This window comes from Artemia sp. Qi Xiang Cuo, chromosome 4 (assembly GCF_049724085.1).
Source record: "Artemia sp. Qi Xiang Cuo chromosome 4, ASM4972408v1, whole genome shotgun sequence".
Lineage (NCBI taxonomy): Eukaryota > Metazoa > Arthropoda > Branchiopoda > Anostraca > Artemiidae > Artemia > Artemia sp. Qi Xiang Cuo.
The window spans coordinates 16338248-16359466 of NC_142797.1; the positions used below are offsets into that span (position 1 = coordinate 16338248).

Consider the following 21219-nt stretch of genomic DNA (forward strand, 5'->3'; position numbering starts at 1 on the left):
TAAAATAAAACAAATCACTTAGTGGACAACTGTATCTTTCCAATTCTTTTTTTAGAGCTTAAAGTAACTTCGCATCTACGCACTTCGGCTAGTAGTAATAGCTTGACCGAATATTAATTCGGACAAATTTAATAACTGTAGATATTAGGCATAAAATATAAGTCTATAATAATATGTCCATATAGAAAATATTATATTTTTTCCAAGGGGGGGTGGTGGCTCTGATTATGAAATTCTATTGTGAATATTTTCTGTTTAGACTAGTTAGAACTAGCCAACCAGATCATTCCTAAAATTATCCATTGTATAAGGTAATATCTGATCGCTAGCTCAGTGCAGATAAATCTCGGCGTTTGGCTTTTAGGCCGTTTAGCCTAAATAGACATTAACTTGTATAACATAAAAAAGTTCTTTCAAATGAAAGTGAGTCATTCCAGCTGAGCTGTCTCTTTGAGGAACTGCCACCCCTTCTACATTAATAGCTCAACCAGTTTTTGTAAAAAATATTGTTAAGAGACTGAAAGATTTTAAGAGCTATGGAGTGCGCTATAACTCATATTCCCTAATGGATTTACGCTCTCTATACAATATATTGCAGAATACATAAGAAGTTGGTAATTTTAATAGTCCATCTTGCCTTTTTCCACAGGGAATGGTCCCAACTGCGCTCTTAAACTGAGTATTTCCATGATTGCAATGTTTTCGTCAGTGCCTTTCGTCAGTGCCAGTGTTGTATTAGTGGTGGGCAAAAGGAAAGGGGATTTTTTTTATTCGTTGTAAGTTACATTAACATTTTTTAGTTCTTTATCCCTTCTTCTTCGTCTTCCTCATCCTGTGTCACACTTAGTCAATAACAGACTGATAGGGAGCCAATTTCAGATACAGATTTCATACTCTTACTTTTGAGTGCCCAAATTTTCTATTTTTCCTGATGAAGCAACAAAAAAGATGTTTCAATTTGTTTGGGAGTTCTATCTCTAAGTCCTTGCGTATGCAGGCTTTGTGTACTTGAACTGACACAAAGCACAAGACTGGGATTTAAGTGTCAGCAATCTTTGGCCTTAAGACTTTTTATTATTCAATAGTTCGGTTTGACGTCTATGAAATCAGCTGAAAACTTACCTGCAGTGGGTACGTGCTGTCCATCCACGACCGCCACACCTGCATATGAAACTTGTTGTGGATCTGAATTCTGGCCCAGTCCACCTGTTTCACTATCTGTTATGTAAAATGGATGATATTCGGCTGGATTAGTCTGATCGTTACCTATAAACAAAGGAGACATATATACGTAAATACTATAATGAACATAAAAAGACCTGAAAGATTTAGAAGTATGCCTTAAACGCCTAATTACTGAAATCACTGACATTTCCTCTCAAGACTGCTTTAAAATTTACAATTAGATTCAAAATAATAAGCCTTTCTACCCTCAAGAATTTTTGAGTTTTTTTCACTGGGCCTGAGTCTTATCAAAGATAAACATAGTGTCTGCTAGACTCACTTCATTAAAAACATGCCCGTGAAGCCCTCCCCCTCTCTCTCGTCATCTCTCTCTCCCTCTCTGTTTCACTCTCTCTCTCTCTCTCTCTCTCTCTCTCTCTCTATCATTCCTATCTATATAAAAGAGTGATAGAGAGAGAGAGAGATAAGTCAGTGATTTCAGTGATTAGGCGTTTAAGGCACGCTTCTAAATCTTTAAAGTCTTTTCATGCTCATTATAGTATTTACGTATAGCATTCCAAAGATTATTACTTAGAGTTGAAGTGCTTAAGTCTCTTATTTCAACCCAGGAAACAGATATCCGATATCCACTTGGAAAAAAAAGTCACCTAGATTAGTGCTCTAAATGAATGGTTCAACAATAGATAACAATAACGATAGATAGCAATTTAACAATAACAATAGGTCCACAACAATTAAACCCTACCTTCTTTTGTGTAGTTACTCATTTTGATTGCGGAATAACCATGATAAGGATGCTTAATGTTGGGCAATGATTTGACTAAGGCGAATACCCCTAATGTACAACACTTTTATTTTTCTTATTCCTCTTAGCATTGAACCAATATTTCTCCCACTTCTCTTGCTCTGATTGAGATGACAATTTGCAGTCTATTGATTTTCTATGACAATACATGAATCAGTCTGATCAATTAACATTAGTCAGTCTATTCGTGAAACTTAATTAGCAATGCACTTACATAATATTTTATATGTGGCTACATTGGCTCCAGCCATACTAGGCGAGTGGTTAGCGCCCCGCCAAGTGGTTAGCGCCCCGGACTTGAAATCCTGAGGTTTGAGTTCTGGTGTCGCTGTTTATTTGGTTTAGAACGGGTGTCAAGGGTGTGACTCTATAAGCTCAGCCAGAGTCAACTCTGCTCTAAGTGGGTTCCTTTGCAGTCTGAGGGAAAAAACACGGAAAGTGTCAGATTATTCGCCCTCAACCACGCATTGTACTCCCGGCTGAAGGCATCGCATCAGGAGATCAGTACCTGCGCAACTCAGACCATTGGTCAGCATGTGAAAAAGATTTTAAGTTTTTTTTTTAAGTACTTTGGCTCCAAAAACACGGGTATAGGTTCGAAATAGTTGTTGGTTAGGAAGGAGGGCGCGGCTGATCTTTTCTACTCGTTTTACATCTAGTAATAAAAGAGAGAAAGGCATGGCCTCTTTTAATCATCTCATTCATTGATTAAGACAAATCGGATGCTGTTCCGTAATATCTGCATAAGCTTCCTAAGTTGCAGAATCCCTTAACCACCCTTATTACACGAATTATGACGGAGCTTTAGGTTATGCTTGTAGTCCAAAGATTTTTTTTTCAGAATATCATGAGTTAAAGTAAAAGACAATTTGAAAGTAACACTGGTAGTGTATTCTGGCTGCAAAATGATTAATTATGTGATTAGTAGGATTGTGATTACTAGTGGTTCTCAGCGGGCTCTCTGGAACCTTGTGGGCTCCACAAAAGAATCCAGAGACTATACAAAAATTGTTGCACACGATGAACCACGATGAACCTACGATGGAAAAAGAATGAAAGAAATTTTGTGCAGCGTGTTTACAATGGTAGGAGTTCCAGGAGGGAGAAAATGAGGAGAAATACTGATCTAGATTCATCCTCAATTCTAATAAAAATTACATATTTATCATTGAGCCTCTGGAAGATTCGGTAACTAAGGATTTATCAAGATATATGATGTTTCGATGCATGGATCGACCCCGAAGGTAAAATCATGGAATCGACAATTCTGAATAGTTTCGGAAAAATCTGACAATAAAAAGTGAGAACTACATTCGGTGGCTAAGTTGAGGAAGGGGCTCAAATCATTGAGCAAACACTCCCAAATTTTTGCTAGACATCTCTCAAAGGTGAATCCTGGCTACGTCACTGTCGTGTTAAGAAATTAAGCAGCGTAAAACGTTTCTAATGGGCCGTTAATTATTTATCCATCATTTTTTTTTTACATACTAGACAATTATTTTTAACAAGCACTATTAACAGTTCTTTGGCGCTAGCTAACAGTTGTTTCGGCCCAGGAATTTAGCTTGTAAAGTAAGTTAATTTAGTGTTGTCTTACCTGTTTCAACTACGAAAGTGTAGGTCTTTCCTCTTTCTAGTACAAGTTCGGGTATAAGGTAATCATTCACGTAGAAAGCTAGTCCCCACGAGGGATTACCTGAAACATAAAAAATTCAATTATTCCTCAAATTGAAAGGTCCTTTGAAGCGGATGCGTAGAGGGGAAGGCGTTGGCCCTGTGATAGATCACCTGAAGCCTGAAAATATTGATTATTTTGCAGATTTCAGCTCTTCGGAAGGGGGAGGGGTATCCACTCCTTCCATCCTACTGGAGGACGATATGAGCTACCAACCTTAAATATACACTGTCATGAACACATAAGTTATGCGCTTCATAATGTTTATTTTTTATCCAGACTATCATCGATTTTTTCTTTCTTTTGATTTTTATGATAAATCATTTTTTTTTCAGCCTCAATTCTACCTCGGAATTTAAGCTACCAAGAAACTGCTTTAGAACCGGGAGATATCTTTAAGGCAAAAGTTGTCCTTTAAAAAAAAGTCAATTTTTTTCAGGTAAAAATGCTGTGAAGTGACAAAACAGCTAACTTATAGTACCGTTAACAGTTGCAAGTAAGGATGGAAAAGGTGGATAAGTTAATGTATTTCTCTTTTTTTCCCTCTCGTAACCATGAGAGAATGGCCTGGTTCGATTTTAAAATCAATGACAAAGATAATCGCTTTTGAGGAATTCATATTGGTGTTCATGTATTCAACCTCAAGTTCGAACAAAAAAAAAAAAAAAAATGCCCAATCATATTCAAGCTAGGCTCTATGGCCGGGAATATGATGTGTTGTCAGGTGATTGAGACTTCTAAATTTCAATTCAGGAAACCGGGAGCTTTGTTATAGCTACCTTTGCGCCACATCCGCCGCCTCCTAAGGTACTACCCATAGACTCAGCAGAATATGTAGCCTACTTTTTTTTCTAAAAAGAATTAAATTCCGTAAATAATCGGATCCCATCGCAACCAAATGCAATATCTAAAGAGCTAGAAATCTCGATCGACTCCTAGGAGAGTGCAAGCAAACAAAAACTGAATCTGTCTATACAGCCGGAAACTGGGTTTTAATTACATTCCTTGACAAACATGGCTAGTGTATATTGCCATCAGAGGATACTATTCAGAGAGAAAAGATTAAAAGTCTGTGTAAACATTTAAATGCGATAGGAAATATTTTATGATAAAAATTACCCGTTGAGTGTCAATTTCGCTCAGTTTCGTTCAGTTTCGCTAAACTATTCTCGACAGCTAAACGCTACACCAAATCACCTGAAGCAAACAAACCTCCTCCTTCAAACTCCTCCTCTTCTGAAATTAACTGCTTACTCCCTTTTATAAAGTCACAACTTCCTTTAATCTTTTCTTATGAACTCCTTCCATCCCGTACAAACCCACCCTGCTTTTCAGTCGGCCCCTGATAGGTTTTTTTTCTATCATTATATCCTTAGAAAGTGTAATCAAACTATTTCTATTACATCTTATTGTCTGATATACGGTCACTCGAAAAAGGTCATAAAATCATCCTTAGACAATTCTTCTAAAAAAAATAATCTAATATATCTTCCTTAACCTTTCAAAGCTCTCAGAACCCTACTTCGCCACTATCACTTTCCAATAGATTAAAATTTAATTGTAAATTCGAACGATTTTCAAATAAGATTTCGATTCCATTAAGATTTCGCCTGCGAATTGTGAAATCTAGTGTCTTTTCATGATTCAATAAAAAAAACAAGTTTTTTTTAACTGAAAGTAAGGAACGACGTTAAAACTTAATACGAACAGAAATTATTCCGTATATGAAAGGGGCTGTCCCCTCCTCAACGCCTCGCTCTTTACGCTAAAGTTTTTTATTGTTTAAAAAAAATAAGAGTTGTGAGAAAGTCAGACTTTAGCGTAAAGAGCGAGGCGTTGAGGAGGGGACAGCCCCTTTCATATATGGAATAATTTCTGTTCGTTTTAGGTTTTAACGTCGTTCATTAGCCTACTTTCAATTAAAAAAACTTGTTTTTTTATTTAATTTTGGAACGATTTTGAATTAATGCAGGTTTTGATTTTGGCTCACCGTACATGAGTATTTAAAACAAAATTTGTATATTAATTTTACTTTTATTTGGTTAAATGGCTTTCTCGAAAGTTGTTTAATTTTATTTACGAGCGTTTTTATTAGTAATAAATATACGCAACTTACGAATTAACTTTCGTAACGAACTTCTATATTCATATATTTTAATACGTATATTAGGGGGCTCGCCCCCTAGTCAATACTTCGCTTTTTAAGCTGAAGTTTGAATTTTGTTCCAATTCTTTAAAAATGACCCATTAATCACAAAGGCCGTTATTTAGAATAATTAGCTCTTATGAAAGTACTAAAAAATCTTTGGCTTGAGCGAGGTTTTGACTAGGGGGTGAACCCAATCATACACGTAATATTTTCTGTTCGTTTTAAGTTTTGATGTTACTTCTTGTTTTCAGTTGGAAAACTTGTTTTTTTTATTTAATTTCTTATCTTTTTTTTTAAATAATGCTGGGAAATCCGGCGCCCCCTTCCGAGCAATGTCCCTTCCCCCATGAAAACTTCCTTCATGGAAAGATCTTCTCACATAACCCCCGACCCACCCATCCCCCTACTACCAGAAAAATCCCCCCTGAAAACGTCAGTATACTTCCTAATTACTAACACTATATGTTAACATTGGGTAAAGTTCATAAATTTCAGCCCTCCCCCCGGGGACTTCGGGGGATTAAGTCATCCTTAAGGACATAGTTATCATATTTTCAACGATGCTGAACAAAAGGGCTATTTCAAAATTTTGATCAGGTGACTTTTGGAAAAAATGAGCGTGGGAGGGGGCCCTCCATTTTTTTGGTCACTTAAAAATGGCACTAGAATTTTTAATTTCCGTTCCAATGAGTCCTCCCAAGATATTCTAGGGCCACTGGGTTGATACGATCACCCCTGGGAAAAAAAAAAAAACAAAAAACAAATGAACACGCATCTGTGATCTTTCTTCCGGTAAAAAATGCAAAATTGCACATTTTTGTAGATAGGAGCTTGAAACCTCTACAGTAGGGTTCTCTGATACGTTGAATATGATGGTGTGATTTTCATTCAGGTTCTATAACTTTTAGGGGGTCTGTCCTCCTTTTTTTCGAAAATCAGCCAAATTTTCTCAGGAGCGTAACTTTTGATGGGTAAGATTAAACTTGATGAAAATTATATATTTGAGTTCAGCATTGAAATCTGATTCTTTTGATGTATCTATTGGTATCAAAGGCAATTTTTCTAGTTTCGGTTACCATTGAGCCGGGTCGCTCCTTACTTACAGTTCCTTACCACGAACTGTCTGATTAAAAAATAAACAAAATTGCAAAAAAAATAAAGAAAATTGCATCGACTTTCAATGCGTTTGATACCTTAAAATCATAAAGAAAACGTATAAACTCTTGCTAATTTGTAAGCAAAGTATTGTCAATTAAATCTGCATACAGCATAAATAATATGCTCCCTGTGTAGGCAAGGTTTTCAATGAAGGCTGTTAGCACAACAGAGAACTCCCAACCTTGTCAAATTATTCAAATGATACCTCTTTTGAGCTGATTTTCAATGTTTTCCAAGCAGACATGCTAGAAAAATTTTAGGGACTGCCCTTTCCCGAACTTAAAAAAAAATATTGCTCTGTCCAATCGTAAAATTACACTTTCTAATAATGTAAGTTTCATTAAATCTGAATATCTTTATTTCTAGCTCAAAACGGGAGTCGGGTTTCAGTTTTAGTTGTTTATTCGGACCTTTTATTTAAGCCCAACAAACCCTAGCAAGACCGTCCAATCAATTCTACATAAAAAGTTTATAATGGACGAGATAGTGTGGTGCTTTAAGATATCGAAACCTCTTAATGATATTTTTCACCTAAAAATTCTGTAGTGAATTAATTTGAGTGACAATTTTAGAATATTTGAGCATCTCAAATTGGTGTCAGTTTTTTTCTTCTGAGCAATGAAAGAAAAGGCGAAAGAAAAGTTCAAAGTAGTTTAGTATGATTAGGAACCTAACAGCACTTTACTTTAACTTAATGCTAAATAATTCACCTTCACATCTTTTTAGAGAAGCCGTTTTACCTGTAATTGCTGTGTAGCCTCTATCACCTCCAGTTGGACCAATTTTTACATGGAATACATCTACATTCTTGAGAACCATTGGATCCCAAGGCTTTAGTTTCTTCATTTCTGGTGCTATTTCCTAAAAAAAAGCCATTCTTAGGTGTCTATGGAAAATTTCTTTTGTTAAAATGATTTTCACCAAAATCAAATATTTTGCCATAACAGGCACACATGTAAGAATATATTTCAGGATCCTGAGAGCAGGCTGGCATTTTGAAGGGGTACAAATTTGAAACAGCTAAAACAATTGCTGGATTATATTTAAAATATCAAAAACTATTGGACTGATCCTAAGAATATCTGGATTCCCGGTTAGGGAGGGAGGGCAGGGGAAGGATCCCGAAGCTTCATTTCTGCTTGTCAAACGGTCCGTGGTAACGAAGGGTAAGTAAGGAGCGACGCGGCCCAGTAGTAACCATAGCTTTAAAAAACGGAATTTTGATACCAATAGATATATCAAAAGAATCGGCTTATTATGCTGATTCTAGACATATAACTTTAATGAAGTTTAGTATACCCACCAAAGGTTACGAGTAAATTTGCCTGATCAGAGGCAACGCTGTAGCGTTGCCTATAGTAAAGGCTACACGGCTCCAATGTTTTATTATTATTATTATTTTTTTTCCCAGAGGCACTTCATATGGAAGGGATCGTCGTCGTAGAAACTTCAAAGGAGGCTCATTCGATTGGTAATCGAGAGTTCTAGTGCCCTTTTTAATAGTCAAAAATAATTGGAGGGCAACTAGCCCCCCCCTCCACGCCCATCATTTCCCCCAACACATCCAATCAAAATTTCGAGATAGCCATTTTGTTCAACGTAGTTGATTTACAGATATAAAATATATTTTTGAGGAGGACACTACCCCACACCCTCAGGGCAAGGGTTTTAAGTTATGCCCTGGGGGCATATAAGGTTGTTATAGAAGGCGTTGTCGTAGAAACTTCAAAACAGGCTCATTCGATTGGAAATTAAAGCGCTATTGCCCTTTTTAATAGTCGAAAATGATTGGACCGCAGCTAGCCCCCCCCCCTCGCCCATCATTTCCCCAAACACATCCAATCAAAATTTTGAGATAGCCATTTTGTTCACCGTAGTTGATTTTCAGATAGAAAATATGTTTTTGAGGAGGACACTCCCGCAGAACCCTCAAAGAAAGGGCTTTAAGTTATGCCCTGGGGGCATATAAGGTTTTTATAGAAGGCGTTGTCGTAGAAACTTCAAAAAAGGCTAATTCGATTGGAAATTCAAAGGGATAGGGCCTTTTTTCATAGCCAAAAGTGACTAGAGAGCAACTAGCCCCCCCCCCCCGCCGCCCCACGCCCATCATTCCACCAAACACATCCAATCAAAATTTTGAGATAGCCATTTTGTTCAGCGTAGTTGATTTTCAGATAGAAAATATGTTTTTGAGGAGGATAATCCCCCACAACCCTCAGGGCAAGGGTTTTAAGTTATGCCCTGGGGGCATATAAGGTTTTTATAGAAGGCGTTGTCGTAGAAACTTCAAAAAAGGCTCATTCGATTAGAAATTCATAGGGCTAGTGCCCTTTTTAATAGTCGAAAGTGATTGGAGGGCAACTAGCCCCCCCCCCCACGCCCATCATTCCCCCAAACGCATCTAATCAAAATTTTGAGATAGCCATTTTGTTCTGCGTAGTTGATTTCCAGATGGAAAATATGTTTTTGAGGAGGACAATTCCCAACAACCCTCAGGGCAAGGGTTTTAAGTTATGCCCTGGGGGCATATAAGGTTTTTGTAGAAGGTGTTGTCGTAGAAACTTCAAAAAAGGCTCATTTGATAGGAATTTCAAAGGGCTAGTGACCTTTTTAATAGTCGAAAGTGATTGGAGGGCAGCTAGCCCCCCCACGCCCATCATTCCCCAAACACATCCAATCAAAATTTTGAGATAGCCATTTTGTTCAGCGTAGTTGATTTTCACATAGAAAATATGTTTTTGAGGAGGACACTCCCCCTCAACCCTCAGGGCAAGGGCTTTAAGTTATGCCCTGGGGGCATATAAGGTTTTTGTAGAAGGCGTTGTCGTAGAAACTTCAAAAAAATCTTATTCGATGGAAACTTGAAATGACTAGTACCCATTTGAGCATTCGAAATATATTAAAGGGCAACGAGCCCCCCCACGCCCATCAGTCCCCCAAACACATTAAAGCACCAGAGGAATATAGTCCTGTACTTATACATAGTTTTGTTCCAGATAGAAAATATGTTTTTGATGAAGACGCTCCCCCACAGCCCTCATGGCAAGGGTTTTAAGTTATGCCCTGGGGGCATATAAGGTTTTTGTAGAAGGTGGTGTCGTAGAAACTTCAAAAAATGCTCATTCGATTGGAAATTCAAAGGGCTAGTGCCCTTTTTCATAGTCGGTTATTGGAGAGCAACTAACCCCCCTCTCACGCCCACCTTTTCCCCAAAGACATCCAATCAAAACTTTGAGACAGCCATTTTATTAAACGTAGTTTTAAGGTCTGGAAATTAGGTCTTTGAGTATGACAACTCCCCCACAGTCCTCAGGGCAAGGCTTGTAATTTAAGGATTCTCCGAATCCTTCATAATATTTTTTATGGAAGGGATACTCGTATAAACTTTAGAGAGGGCTCATTTGATTGGAAATTGAAAGTTCTTGTTCGATTTTTAAGATTCAAAAGAGATTACAGTTCAAATAGCCCCCCCTCCTCCACGCCCTAAGTCCATAAAATAACAATTTTATTAAAAATAATTGAAAAGCTCAGTAGCAAAACACTGACGTGAACAACATCTCCCATAGCCCTGGTGCAGGAAGAGATTCTCGTATAAACTTCGGAGAGTGCTCATTTGATTGGAAATTGGAAGTTCTAGTCCAGCCCTTACGAGTCAAAATCGATCGAAGCGCAAATACCACCCACGCCCTTTTCCCCACCCCTCCCTTTGAACTAATTCTGTTTATACCTGAAGGCCCAATGAGAGTTACAATGTTTTGGTATTAACACACACCTATTATGCATCTGCTCTCCTCCCTAACAAGGAAAGAAACACAGAGTGTAAGGCAGTGGCGGATCCAAGGGAGCGGTGAGGGGAACGTCCCCCTCCCTCCTAACGTAGTCTAAAGTAATGTAATTTACTTAATTAACGCAAGGTTGTGTTAGTTAAACTTGCTCCTAACGCAAGTTTATCGGATCAACCTATTTTGCCCCCCCCCTAAAAAATCCTGGATCTGCCCCTGGTGTAAGGGCACTATAAATTTTAATTTTTAATTGCATGAACCCCATTCCAAAGTTTATGCGACCACCTCTTCCATAAAGTGCCCCTGGAAAAATAAATAAGTATTAATTCATTGAACCCTTATGGCTCTTTACTTAGGTAACGCTATAGCATTGCTTCTGACCTAAAAAGTTGAGTAGAAATTTCAGTATCCATTTTTATGAATAGCCGAAATTATCTGAGGGGAATATGTTTGGGGAGCATATTCCACGCCTGGGAAATTTCTGCTGGGTGGAATTTAACGCGGCGGAATTATCAGAAGGAGAAGAAAATGTTCTTTGAGGGGGGGGGGGATTTCCCAGGGGCGAGTTTTCCAAATGTGAATTATTCAGGGAGGGGACGACTAAACCCATTCGATAATATTCTAAATTTTACATCCAAAGTAACGGAAATAAAGAATCAACGGAAATGTCAGAGATAGCACTTCAGGTTCCTTTAGACGATTTTGTTCGTGTCTTTTGAAAAAAAACATTTTCAAAAGACATATTAATTTCATTTGTTTTACTTTCTCTGTGGCTGCTCAATTATGCATGTGAGGGGGGAGACTTCCCCCCCCCCACCACAGTCTCCGCTAAGTTTTCAGTTTTTATCTCAAGCCTTAAAAATGAACGCAATGCGATAAAAGTATAACTCAAAATAAGATATATATAATAATATATGCACATAACACGGAACAACTAATCAAAATCGCATATTGTGAGTTGAGGCTCACCCAAATGATGGGCCAGGGGGCTCACCATTCCACAATCTATTAAATCAATCCTGCAATAACTGAAAATATAAAGTATTTTTGAGTATTTTAACGTCTTCCACAACTCAAAAGGTCCAACATTCTACAGCCCAATGAGTCTGTCTAATCTCCTAAATCGGGTTCGGAGGAGATAAGTGAAGTTCCGCCCCGTATTGGATGAGTCTCCAACCTCACCCTGCCCCTCTCCTACTGTCCACGCTAAAATTTTCTTCCTTCTGCCAACTACGGCACCCCCACCCCAAAGACTTTAATAAGGTAAATTTTTGTATGGGAAGAACACATAGTAAATCTATTATAAGTATCCAATTATAAGGTTAAAATACGTACTCTGTGATAGATGCAAAATTGCCTTGGCACACACAATCCTATTAAGGTCAATTCCAAACAGTCGTGATACCTTTGTGTCAGCAAGTGAAATGGTCAAAACATCCTCATTGGAGCTATTTTTTCAATCCTTTCATTGTTGCCAATCGCTGTCCATAAGTTATGCAAGCAGTCTATTGTTAATATATAAGGTTTTTATCAAAGAGGTAATCGTATAGACTATGAAAAAAGCCTCATTCAATTTAAATTGAAAGTTCTAGATCCGTTTTTTAAAGTCAAGAATAATCGGACAGTAAGCAACCCCCCCCCCATGCAATAAAAAATTTAAACTTTTTGCAATCAAAAAAGAACAAAAATTAATTAAAAAAACTTTCCGAAAAATAAGTTTTTCAAAGAAAAGTAAAGGCCATTTTAAACTTAAGCTCAGGAGATATGAAGACATGCTAAAATTCAAACTAAAAACGACCAGAAATTACTATTAAAGAATAAATGAAACCCAAAACGAACAGAAATTAAATAAATAATCATAGCGAAAAACATACAACAAGTAATTATATAAATGAATAAATAGATCTTAAAGCGAGTAATGCTTGGATTGAATATGAAAGTCAAGCTTAAAACGGAAAAAAAATAGTTTGCTATTAAGTTATAAATGAAACTTAAAACTAACAGAAATTAAATAAACAATCAATGCGAACAAACATACAATATATATTAACGTAAATGAATAAATAAATCTTAAAACGAGTGAAACTTAAATTGAATATGCAAATCAAGTTTGAATCGAATAAAAATATCTACAAACAAGAGTTTGGGTATCGCCTCAATGCAGAAGCATAAAACCTACTGCTTCATTGGCGCCTTACTGAAAACCAATTTTATGAAAAATATTGTCTTTTGTACTTAATAATGAAAATAAATATTAAAATTACAGTAAAATTTTGAACTGATGAGCTTTCAGAAGTTAATATCATTATACATCAAATATTAAGTTTAATTTATTAGTTCTTTCCAAGATTGGTCATGACAAATATAGTTTCACTACAAACAAAATTTGGATACTGCCCCCTTCTTTAACTACAGAAACCTAAAGCCTTTTGCGTCATTGGTGCTTCACAGAAAACGAATTACTCTTATATTACAAATTTATTCTTTTCCAGTTCTTACAGCATTGAAAATGAAAATAAGAATTACAGTGGAAAAAAATCTTGAACTGATGAATCTTTCAACAATTAATATCATTATATACCTAATATTCAATTTGATTTTGTTTATTCTTTCCAAGACTGTTCAAGACTCACATAGTTTCCAGTAAGGCGCCAATGACGCAGTAGGGTTTAGGCTTCTGCAGTGAGGCGATACCCAAACTCTTGTTTGTAGTTATTTTTATTCGATTCAAACTTGATTTGCATATTCAATTTAAGTTTCACTCGTTTTAAAATTTATTTATTCATTTAAATTAATATATATTGTTCAGGCTCATTCGATTGTAAATTCAAAGGGCTAGTGCCCTTTTTAATAGTCGAAAGTGATTGGAGGGCAACTAGCCCCCCACGCCCATCATTCCACAAAACACATCCAATCAAAATTTTGAGATATCCATTTTGTTCAGTGTAGTTGATTTACGGATAGAAAATATGTTTTTGAGGAGGACACTCCCCCACAACTCTCAGGGCAAGGGTTTTAAGTTATGCCCTGGGGGCATATAATGTTTTTGTAGAAGGCGTTGTCGTAGAAACTTCAAAAAAGGCTCATTCGGATGGAAATTCAAAGGGCTAGTGCCCTTTTTAATAGTCGAAAGTGATTGGAGGGCAACTAGCCCCCCCACGCCCATCATTCCCCCAAACACATTCAATCAAAATTTTGAGATATCCATTTTGTTCAGCGTAGTTGATTTCCAGATAGTGGAAACGAATTACTCTTATATTACAAATTAATTTTTTTCCAGTTCTAACAGCATTGAAAATGAAAATAAAAATTACAGTGAAAAAAAAATCTTGAACCGATGGATCTTTCAACAATTAATATTATTATATATCTAATATTCAATTTGATTTCGTTTATACTTTCCAAGACTGTTCAAGAGTCGTATAGTTTTCAGTAAGGCGCCAATGACGCAGTATGTTTTAGGTGAGGCGATACCCAAACTCTTGTTTGTAGTTATTTTTATTCGATTCAAACTTGATTTGCATATTCAATTTAAGTTTCACTCGTTTTAACATTTATTTATTCATTTACATTAATATATATTGTATCTTTGTTCGCATTGATTGTTTATTTAATTTCTGTTCGTTAATAGTTTCATTTATACTTTAATAGCAAACTATTTTTTTTCGTTTTAAGCTTGATTTTCATATTCAATCTAAGCATTACTGGCTTTAAAATCTATTTATTCATTTATATTATTACTTGTTGCATGTTTTTTGCTATGATTGTTTATTTAATTTCTGTTCGTTTTGGGTTTCATTTATTCTTTAATAGTAATTTCTGGTCGTTTTTAGTTTTAATTTTAAAAGTTCTTAATATATAATGAGCTTAGTTTTAAAATTGCCTTTACTTTTCTTTGAAAAACTTATCTTTCGGAAAGTTTTTTTAATTAATTTTTGAAAAATGGGGAAAACACCCCATAAAAGTCAAAGAATCTTAATAAAACTACACCATCAGATTCAGTGTATCAGAGAACCCTACTTTAGAGGTTTCATGCTCCTATCTGCACAATTGCGGAATTTTGTATTTTTTGCCAGAAGAAAGATCACGGATGCGTGTTTTTCTTTCCAAGGGTGATCGTATAGACCAAGTGATTAAATTAAAAACAAGTTTTTTCAATTGAAATTAAGGAGCAACATTAAAACTTAAAAACGAACAGAAATTATTATGTATATAAGGGGGGTCGTGCCTCATCAATACCTTGCTCGTTACGCTAAAGTTTGAATTTTGTCCCAGTTCTCTGGGACAGACTCCTGAAACACAAGGGTGGTTTAGGTGCTTACTGTCCATATTAAGTCCATTAGGTCCTTTAGGTCTATTTAATGTCCATTTTAGGTCCCTAAAATGGGTATTGACAATTATTGGTTCGATCCTTTTAGTTTGTTAAAACAATATTTTGAATTGACGAATCAATAAATAATTTATCAAATGATTTTATATATGCTTGAAATAAATGTGCCTAAAAGGCCAAGATTCACTGCATATAAAAATAATATAATTAGATTGATTCTAAAATACATATTTTCCAGTAAGTCCCAGCAATTTTGGACTTTCCAATGCTGTAAATTTCAATATTGAGAAACAATTAGAATTATATTTTGTTTTCAATAAAGTACAAATGATATTTTGGCCTTTAGAGGGTTTAAGGAGGCGTTATCCGCTTAGGGATACGTAGGGGTCCTTTTGATCCGAAATTAAAGTCCAAGCTTTTCAAAAAGCTTGTTAGCTTTTTTCGAGCCTCATTTTTGGAAAAATCAATATTTTCAACTCAATTCGCCGTGCCGTTTTTCCGAGACACTGTAGATATCTTATTTTGATAAACTGGGCTTACATAGGGTCCTTCAAGTTACTTGGTGACAATAGTTAGAAGAGTACTAGACAGAAGTCAAATTTTGAGGTCCACTTTGCCTGTGACACTTTTACAAAATTTGAACTCGATTCTCCAAGATGCTTTCTAGATAATTCGGATGAGCTATTTTGATAAGCTAGACATTCCTCACATGGAAATTCTAGGCCTAGTTTTTTCCCCCTTTCAAACAGCTTTCTGAAAGTTTCAACACGATTTCCCAAGCCGTTCCGAAGATATTGCAGATACATCATTTTGATAGTCGGCGCATAACTAGTGTCTCTTAATTTACCTCACTACCCCAGTGTGTTTGTATTGGGTTCCACATGTGTTTATAATTTAAAAAACCCCTTTGCCCCCTTCCAACATTTTGAAAGCTTCCACTTGATCCATTGATCCATATTCACAATATTCTATTTTGATAACCTGGGTAAATGTGTTATATTTTGATTGAAATCCTTTCCCTTCTCCTAGATTGAAACTCGGTCCAGTTGGCATATAGTGCAAAACATGACCTCCCAAACCGTTCCTAAGATATTACAGTTACGCTATTCTGATAATCTGGATATATTCGATGCACCAAGTCAAAAATTAACGTTCAACAGAACCCCTGACACTAAGAAATTAAGCCATTCTTCCCCTTAAGCCATTCTCAGGATATTGCAGATATTGTATTTTGAAAATAAAGGTGCATTTAACATCTTCTGATTATAAGAGGCATAGGAGTACAGTCTTGGGCGAGAATATTTAGTATGGCCAGCGATCTCTTGGAGTTCCAAACTTATGGAACAACCAAACAAAACGTGTTCGCCTTTCTCTAAAACCTATGTGTAAACAATGGGTAAATGACATAATTCAGGGCCATCAGTCCTAGGGCTTTTAGGATCACGTCAACTGTAAAGTTATAGTCTACTTACTAGACGTTTTACCTGTTTTGAATAAAAAAGCTATTTCCTTATTTGAAAATTTTGTCTTTTTGTTTGGAAAATTTTGATACAATAATATGACGGGGGGGGGGGGGCAAATTAGGACACGGGAGAGGGGCTGGTTGTTCTTGAATAGTTTTTGATCATTAAAAAGGTTACTATAGCTCTGAGATTACAATCAAATGATCCCCTCCCAAGTTTTTTCAACCACTCTCTCATAAGAGTAGCTGGGAAAAAATACATCGGAGGTGCATTGCTTTATGGCTACGCTATTCCGTTGGATCTGATTTTAGATAATTGTCTATTCAAACGTGCAATTTTCTGTATTGTATATTTATTTGGTTCTGACTTCATCCAAATTATTGAAACAAGTTTTTAATAAATATCCCACCCATATATTTTTTTGGTTTTTGTTTTTAAAGTGGGGGGGGGGGGGGTGCTAATTAAAAACAGAAGAGTGAAGGCTCTTTAAAAATGGATTATAGATAATTTACTTACACCTTTTTCAGAAATTGCATCAATTTCCTTGTCCAAAGGAACTGGACAACCTAAGACGTCCCTTTGAAAGAAATTTATTCTTCGGACCTCATCAGGACCTATAATGACAGTTTGATTATTTTTGATAAAGTAGGGACAGCACAAAAATATTGTAGTCTTTCAAGCAGGGTTTTCACGGTCATGAATTTTTCTTTAGAAACATGGATATAAGATATGCTGCCGCAGTGACGGATCCAGGGGAGGAGCGAGGGAGGCGCGCTTCCCTAAAATAGTCTAAAGTAGTGAATTTACTTAATAAACGCAAGTTTGCGTTGATTAAACTTGCTCCTAACGCACGTTTATCAGATCAACCTATTTTGCCCCCCCCCCCCTAAAAATAATCCTGGATCCGCCCCTGTGCTGCCGTGGATCTGTATTGGTTTTGCTTTGTATGCATGGATTTCCATGCGAATTTAGGGATTTTTGTACTTTGGGAGGGGGGGGGGGCGGATTCGTGCAAGAAGCTCCTGTAACTGCTCAATCGCTGAAGACAAAAAGAAAATGATTAAGAAATTCTTTCTTTTTTAAAGAATTACTAGAAAGTATTCCCTTTGAAAAATTGGATATTAAAATATGACAAAGCTGTGCTGCAAATGTTTTTTTTCTTGTTTTTCATCTTTCCACCGTATTTGCTTTTAGTGGACACGTTCCCTTTTTGTTTGTAAACGAGCTTATGAATACTCGAACAAGACAGAACTAAACAACAATTTTTTTTATAGTTTTTTAAATTCTAGTCTATGGCTATTCTGATGGTAAATTTTCCTATTTTTAATTTAAATCGGTCTCTTCTGTGGAGGCATGGTCCCTAGGATTTTCAAAGAATATACAATAAAAACATTTTTTGATACTATGTTTGTTTTGATACTTACATTTATTTTGATACTTTGTTGATACTATAAAAACATTTGTCTATTTAGAAAGGTGATGAATTGTATTAAAATCTAGAAGTATGAGAATCTTCTTTTTGATTTTGTATCTTGTTCGATAAGTCCACGAAAATATATTCCCACAAATTTAGTAGAAAGCAATATATTCCCACAATAGTAGAAAGCTATCTTATACCCCCAGGACTCACCCCTGCTGCCACCTACAACTTTTTTAACACCATATATGATCACGAGAACCACGTGGTTTAGTGTTTTTTGTCAATGAGAATTTGAAAAAAAGTAATTTTGTCACATTTATGTATTTTTTCATGGATGGTTATGCGTGTTGGTCGATTTATTTGATGTTTTTCATGGATGTTTAATTGTTTTTTTCAGTGAGAATTTGAAAAACAGGAACTATGTCACATTTATGGATGTCAAAAGCAATTCATGTCTGTTTTATGGTTTTCTCAGTGAGAATGAAAAAACAGGAATTTTCTCACACCGGAAGTACATGCATCCTTCTCAGCCAATCAGCGATTCGGATACATCCTCCTTCTCAGCCAATCAGAGACGTGCTTACATATGATTTCCCCGTTACATAACAATTCGCCCTTGACATTTCGTATATAACGGACATGCAATGTGATTAAATTATCAGAAAGTTCCAGAACACAATGGATAGAACACATGAAATTATTGATGAACTTGAAGCCTTGGCAGCCACAATTAGCAATGTAAGTTCTGTTTTCATTTTTTAATTTCAAAATAAAATTTTTTTCCGTGGTCACCCTCTACTATATTCGGGTAAACCCCCCCCCCGCTACAAACGGCCCTATATGATGTTTATACTCGATAAAAAGTGTAAAATAAGCTCTTTTTTCGTTAGGTAAAACCCATCCTTCCTTCCCCCTCTGTTTACGACCATAATTCTGTTTTTGATAAATTCCGTATCTTATCTAAAAGCAACTTTCAACTTTCTGTCAACCCCTTAATATACTGTCTGCTATGGCTTTGACTTACAGATTTCTCGCAACGATTTAAATATCTGATAATTACTGACACCCCTTTAAAGTACATCCGGCTTTGATAATTATACAAGAATTTGGATAGTGGCTTAACCAAAGGGTTTCTCTGAGAAAATTAGTTTTTCCCATTGAATTAAAAAAAACAGTTTCGCGTGAAAAGAGACATTATTGTTAATTAACCATGTTTGGTTACAGGCTTTGCGTAATTCTATGTGGTATGGAAGCATGGAAATGAGTTATTTCCAAAATTAATGCCTAACAATATTTTTAGGACATTGGTGAAAGGGGGGGGGGTTGACAAGGCCTCAAGTCGAACACCTCCATTGTAAGGGGAAAACCAACTGGTTCTTCGCGTGAAAATGAAGGGGGGTGAGTTTAAGAAAAAGATACATTGCTTGATTATGCGTAAATTGAATAGCATTTGTACCATATCGGGCGGGGGAGGGAGGGGGTAGTTTCCCCTGTCTTTTCTCAGGGATATTTACAATGGGGGTTATTTTCCGTGGGCTGTTTTTTCTGGGTGTGTGATAAATACCAGCTATCGTAAAAGGATGTGGAAAGATAAAAATACCGTTAATACTTTAAATGCGCCAAACAAGGCGTGCACAATGCAGATTAAAACAAGAAAAGAACAGAAACGCCTAAAAATAAGACATTAGGCCGATTTATATAGGCAGGCTTTTGAATGGCTCAGTGAGCTGTAATTCTCAGATTCAAAAAAGGATACAATTAGTATATTTCACGACATTTGTTACATTGTGCCTTCTTAGTTATAAATGCTTTGTATAAACAAAATTACATGGATGATGATACTAACTTTCTTTCTGTAAAAAAGGGGAAAATTATTTCAATAATAACTTTTTTCTCTTCTTTTTAAGGCAAATTGTGAAGAATGCCAATCGCCTCCACTTGCTAAGAAAGCGAGGGTTAATAATGCGGGCCCTGTAAAGGCTACTGTCCGGCAATATGGTAGCTGGCCGAAGCCTCCAAAACAAGTGCAATCATCTGTACAAGAATGTAACGCCGCCGGCCCGTCCACCTTCCATCATACGTTGCCTGGACCTCTAAGAGCTGCCCCATCATCGATAGGTCAGGAAGTGACCCTCCAGCATGCACTACCCGGACCTTCGGATGCGCAAGTGCAGCCGGGATATGCAAATATATAGATTTTTTCCCTACATTTCATATAGAAATATCTATCAATTTCTTCCAACTTTTATAAGGCCTTTTCTACATGCAACATTTTCGAACACTGTGTAAAAGTATATCTCAACGGGAATATTGAAAGATTTTTTCTCCTCAAAGGAAATATAATGTTCCCCCTTTTGAATCACGTCAAGTGCACGCATTCGCCCTTTTGCTAAATTAGATTAGTGAAGACAAAAAAGACACTATATTCTGGTCATAGTAAGGTTAGGTAATTTCTATTGCGATATAAACGAATGGTTCACCTTGCCTCTACAAATATTACAAAAAAAAGCTATATCTGAATGAGTTGTGTATTATTACAGGAGATTGCTATTCATTTTAAAACATGTTTTTTTTTCATGGCAGATAAAGAGTATTAATATGAAATTTTATTTTGAGGAATTGTTTGAACAAAACCAAAAACAACTATGTCATTATTTATACTTTAAATTTCTTTTTTTATGGGGGAGCAAGCTGAGAGGCCAGGTAGGGCCGAGACGCACTGCAGTGCGTGTCCCGGGGAAGCGCCGCGAGGCCCGACTCTGGGGGGGGGGTTTAATTGGGAAGGGGTGGAGGTGTTTTAAAAAATTAAAAACTTAAAATCTATATAAAGCGGCGTGTTTTATTGCAAAAATCAAATAATAATTTGGAAAATTGTAAAATAGTACTATCAAAATATTAGGGGGAACATTTAATAAAAACACATATAAAATGTGCATACTGCTACTACTACTACTACTACTACTAAGTAAGTTTTTAAAAATACGTCAATAATAATCCAAATTTTAAACAGTAGGGGATGATTTGAACACTTTGAAAATAAGCTATTTTTCATTTATAGGCTGTCCTGGTTCCATACTCGCCATCTCCCCCCTGCTCGTCAGTTGGAGAAGGAGAGGACGCGTCTATGGAGATTTACAATAATGAAGCATCCACTATCAGTGAATGGCATGGTAATTCCCTAGAAATACCCTTTAACATCGATGACCATTTAAGTGATTTTTTTTTAAATGTTGTTAATAGCACAGCTGAGCA

General features: G+C 36.3%; 1 protein-coding gene across 2 annotated transcripts in view; it reads right to left on the reverse strand.

Moving 5' to 3' along the window:
- The window catches only part of LOC148952821 (protein Skeletor, isoforms B/C-like), a 258085-nt gene that overhangs the window by 7156 nt on the left and 229710 nt on the right, over positions 1 to 21219 (reverse strand). For both annotated transcript variants that reach the window (XM_089088109.1, XM_089088110.1), the window contains 4 exons: positions 17064 to 17161; positions 7713 to 7833; positions 3588 to 3686; positions 1123 to 1266 (listed from right to left, as the gene is read on the reverse strand). In XM_089088109.1, coding sequence (XP_088944235.1) covers positions 1123 to 1266; positions 3588 to 3686; positions 7713 to 7833; positions 17064 to 17161 — 462 coding nt within the window. The remainder of the gene's footprint in view (positions 1 to 1122; positions 1267 to 3587; positions 3687 to 7712; positions 7834 to 17063; positions 17162 to 21219) is intronic.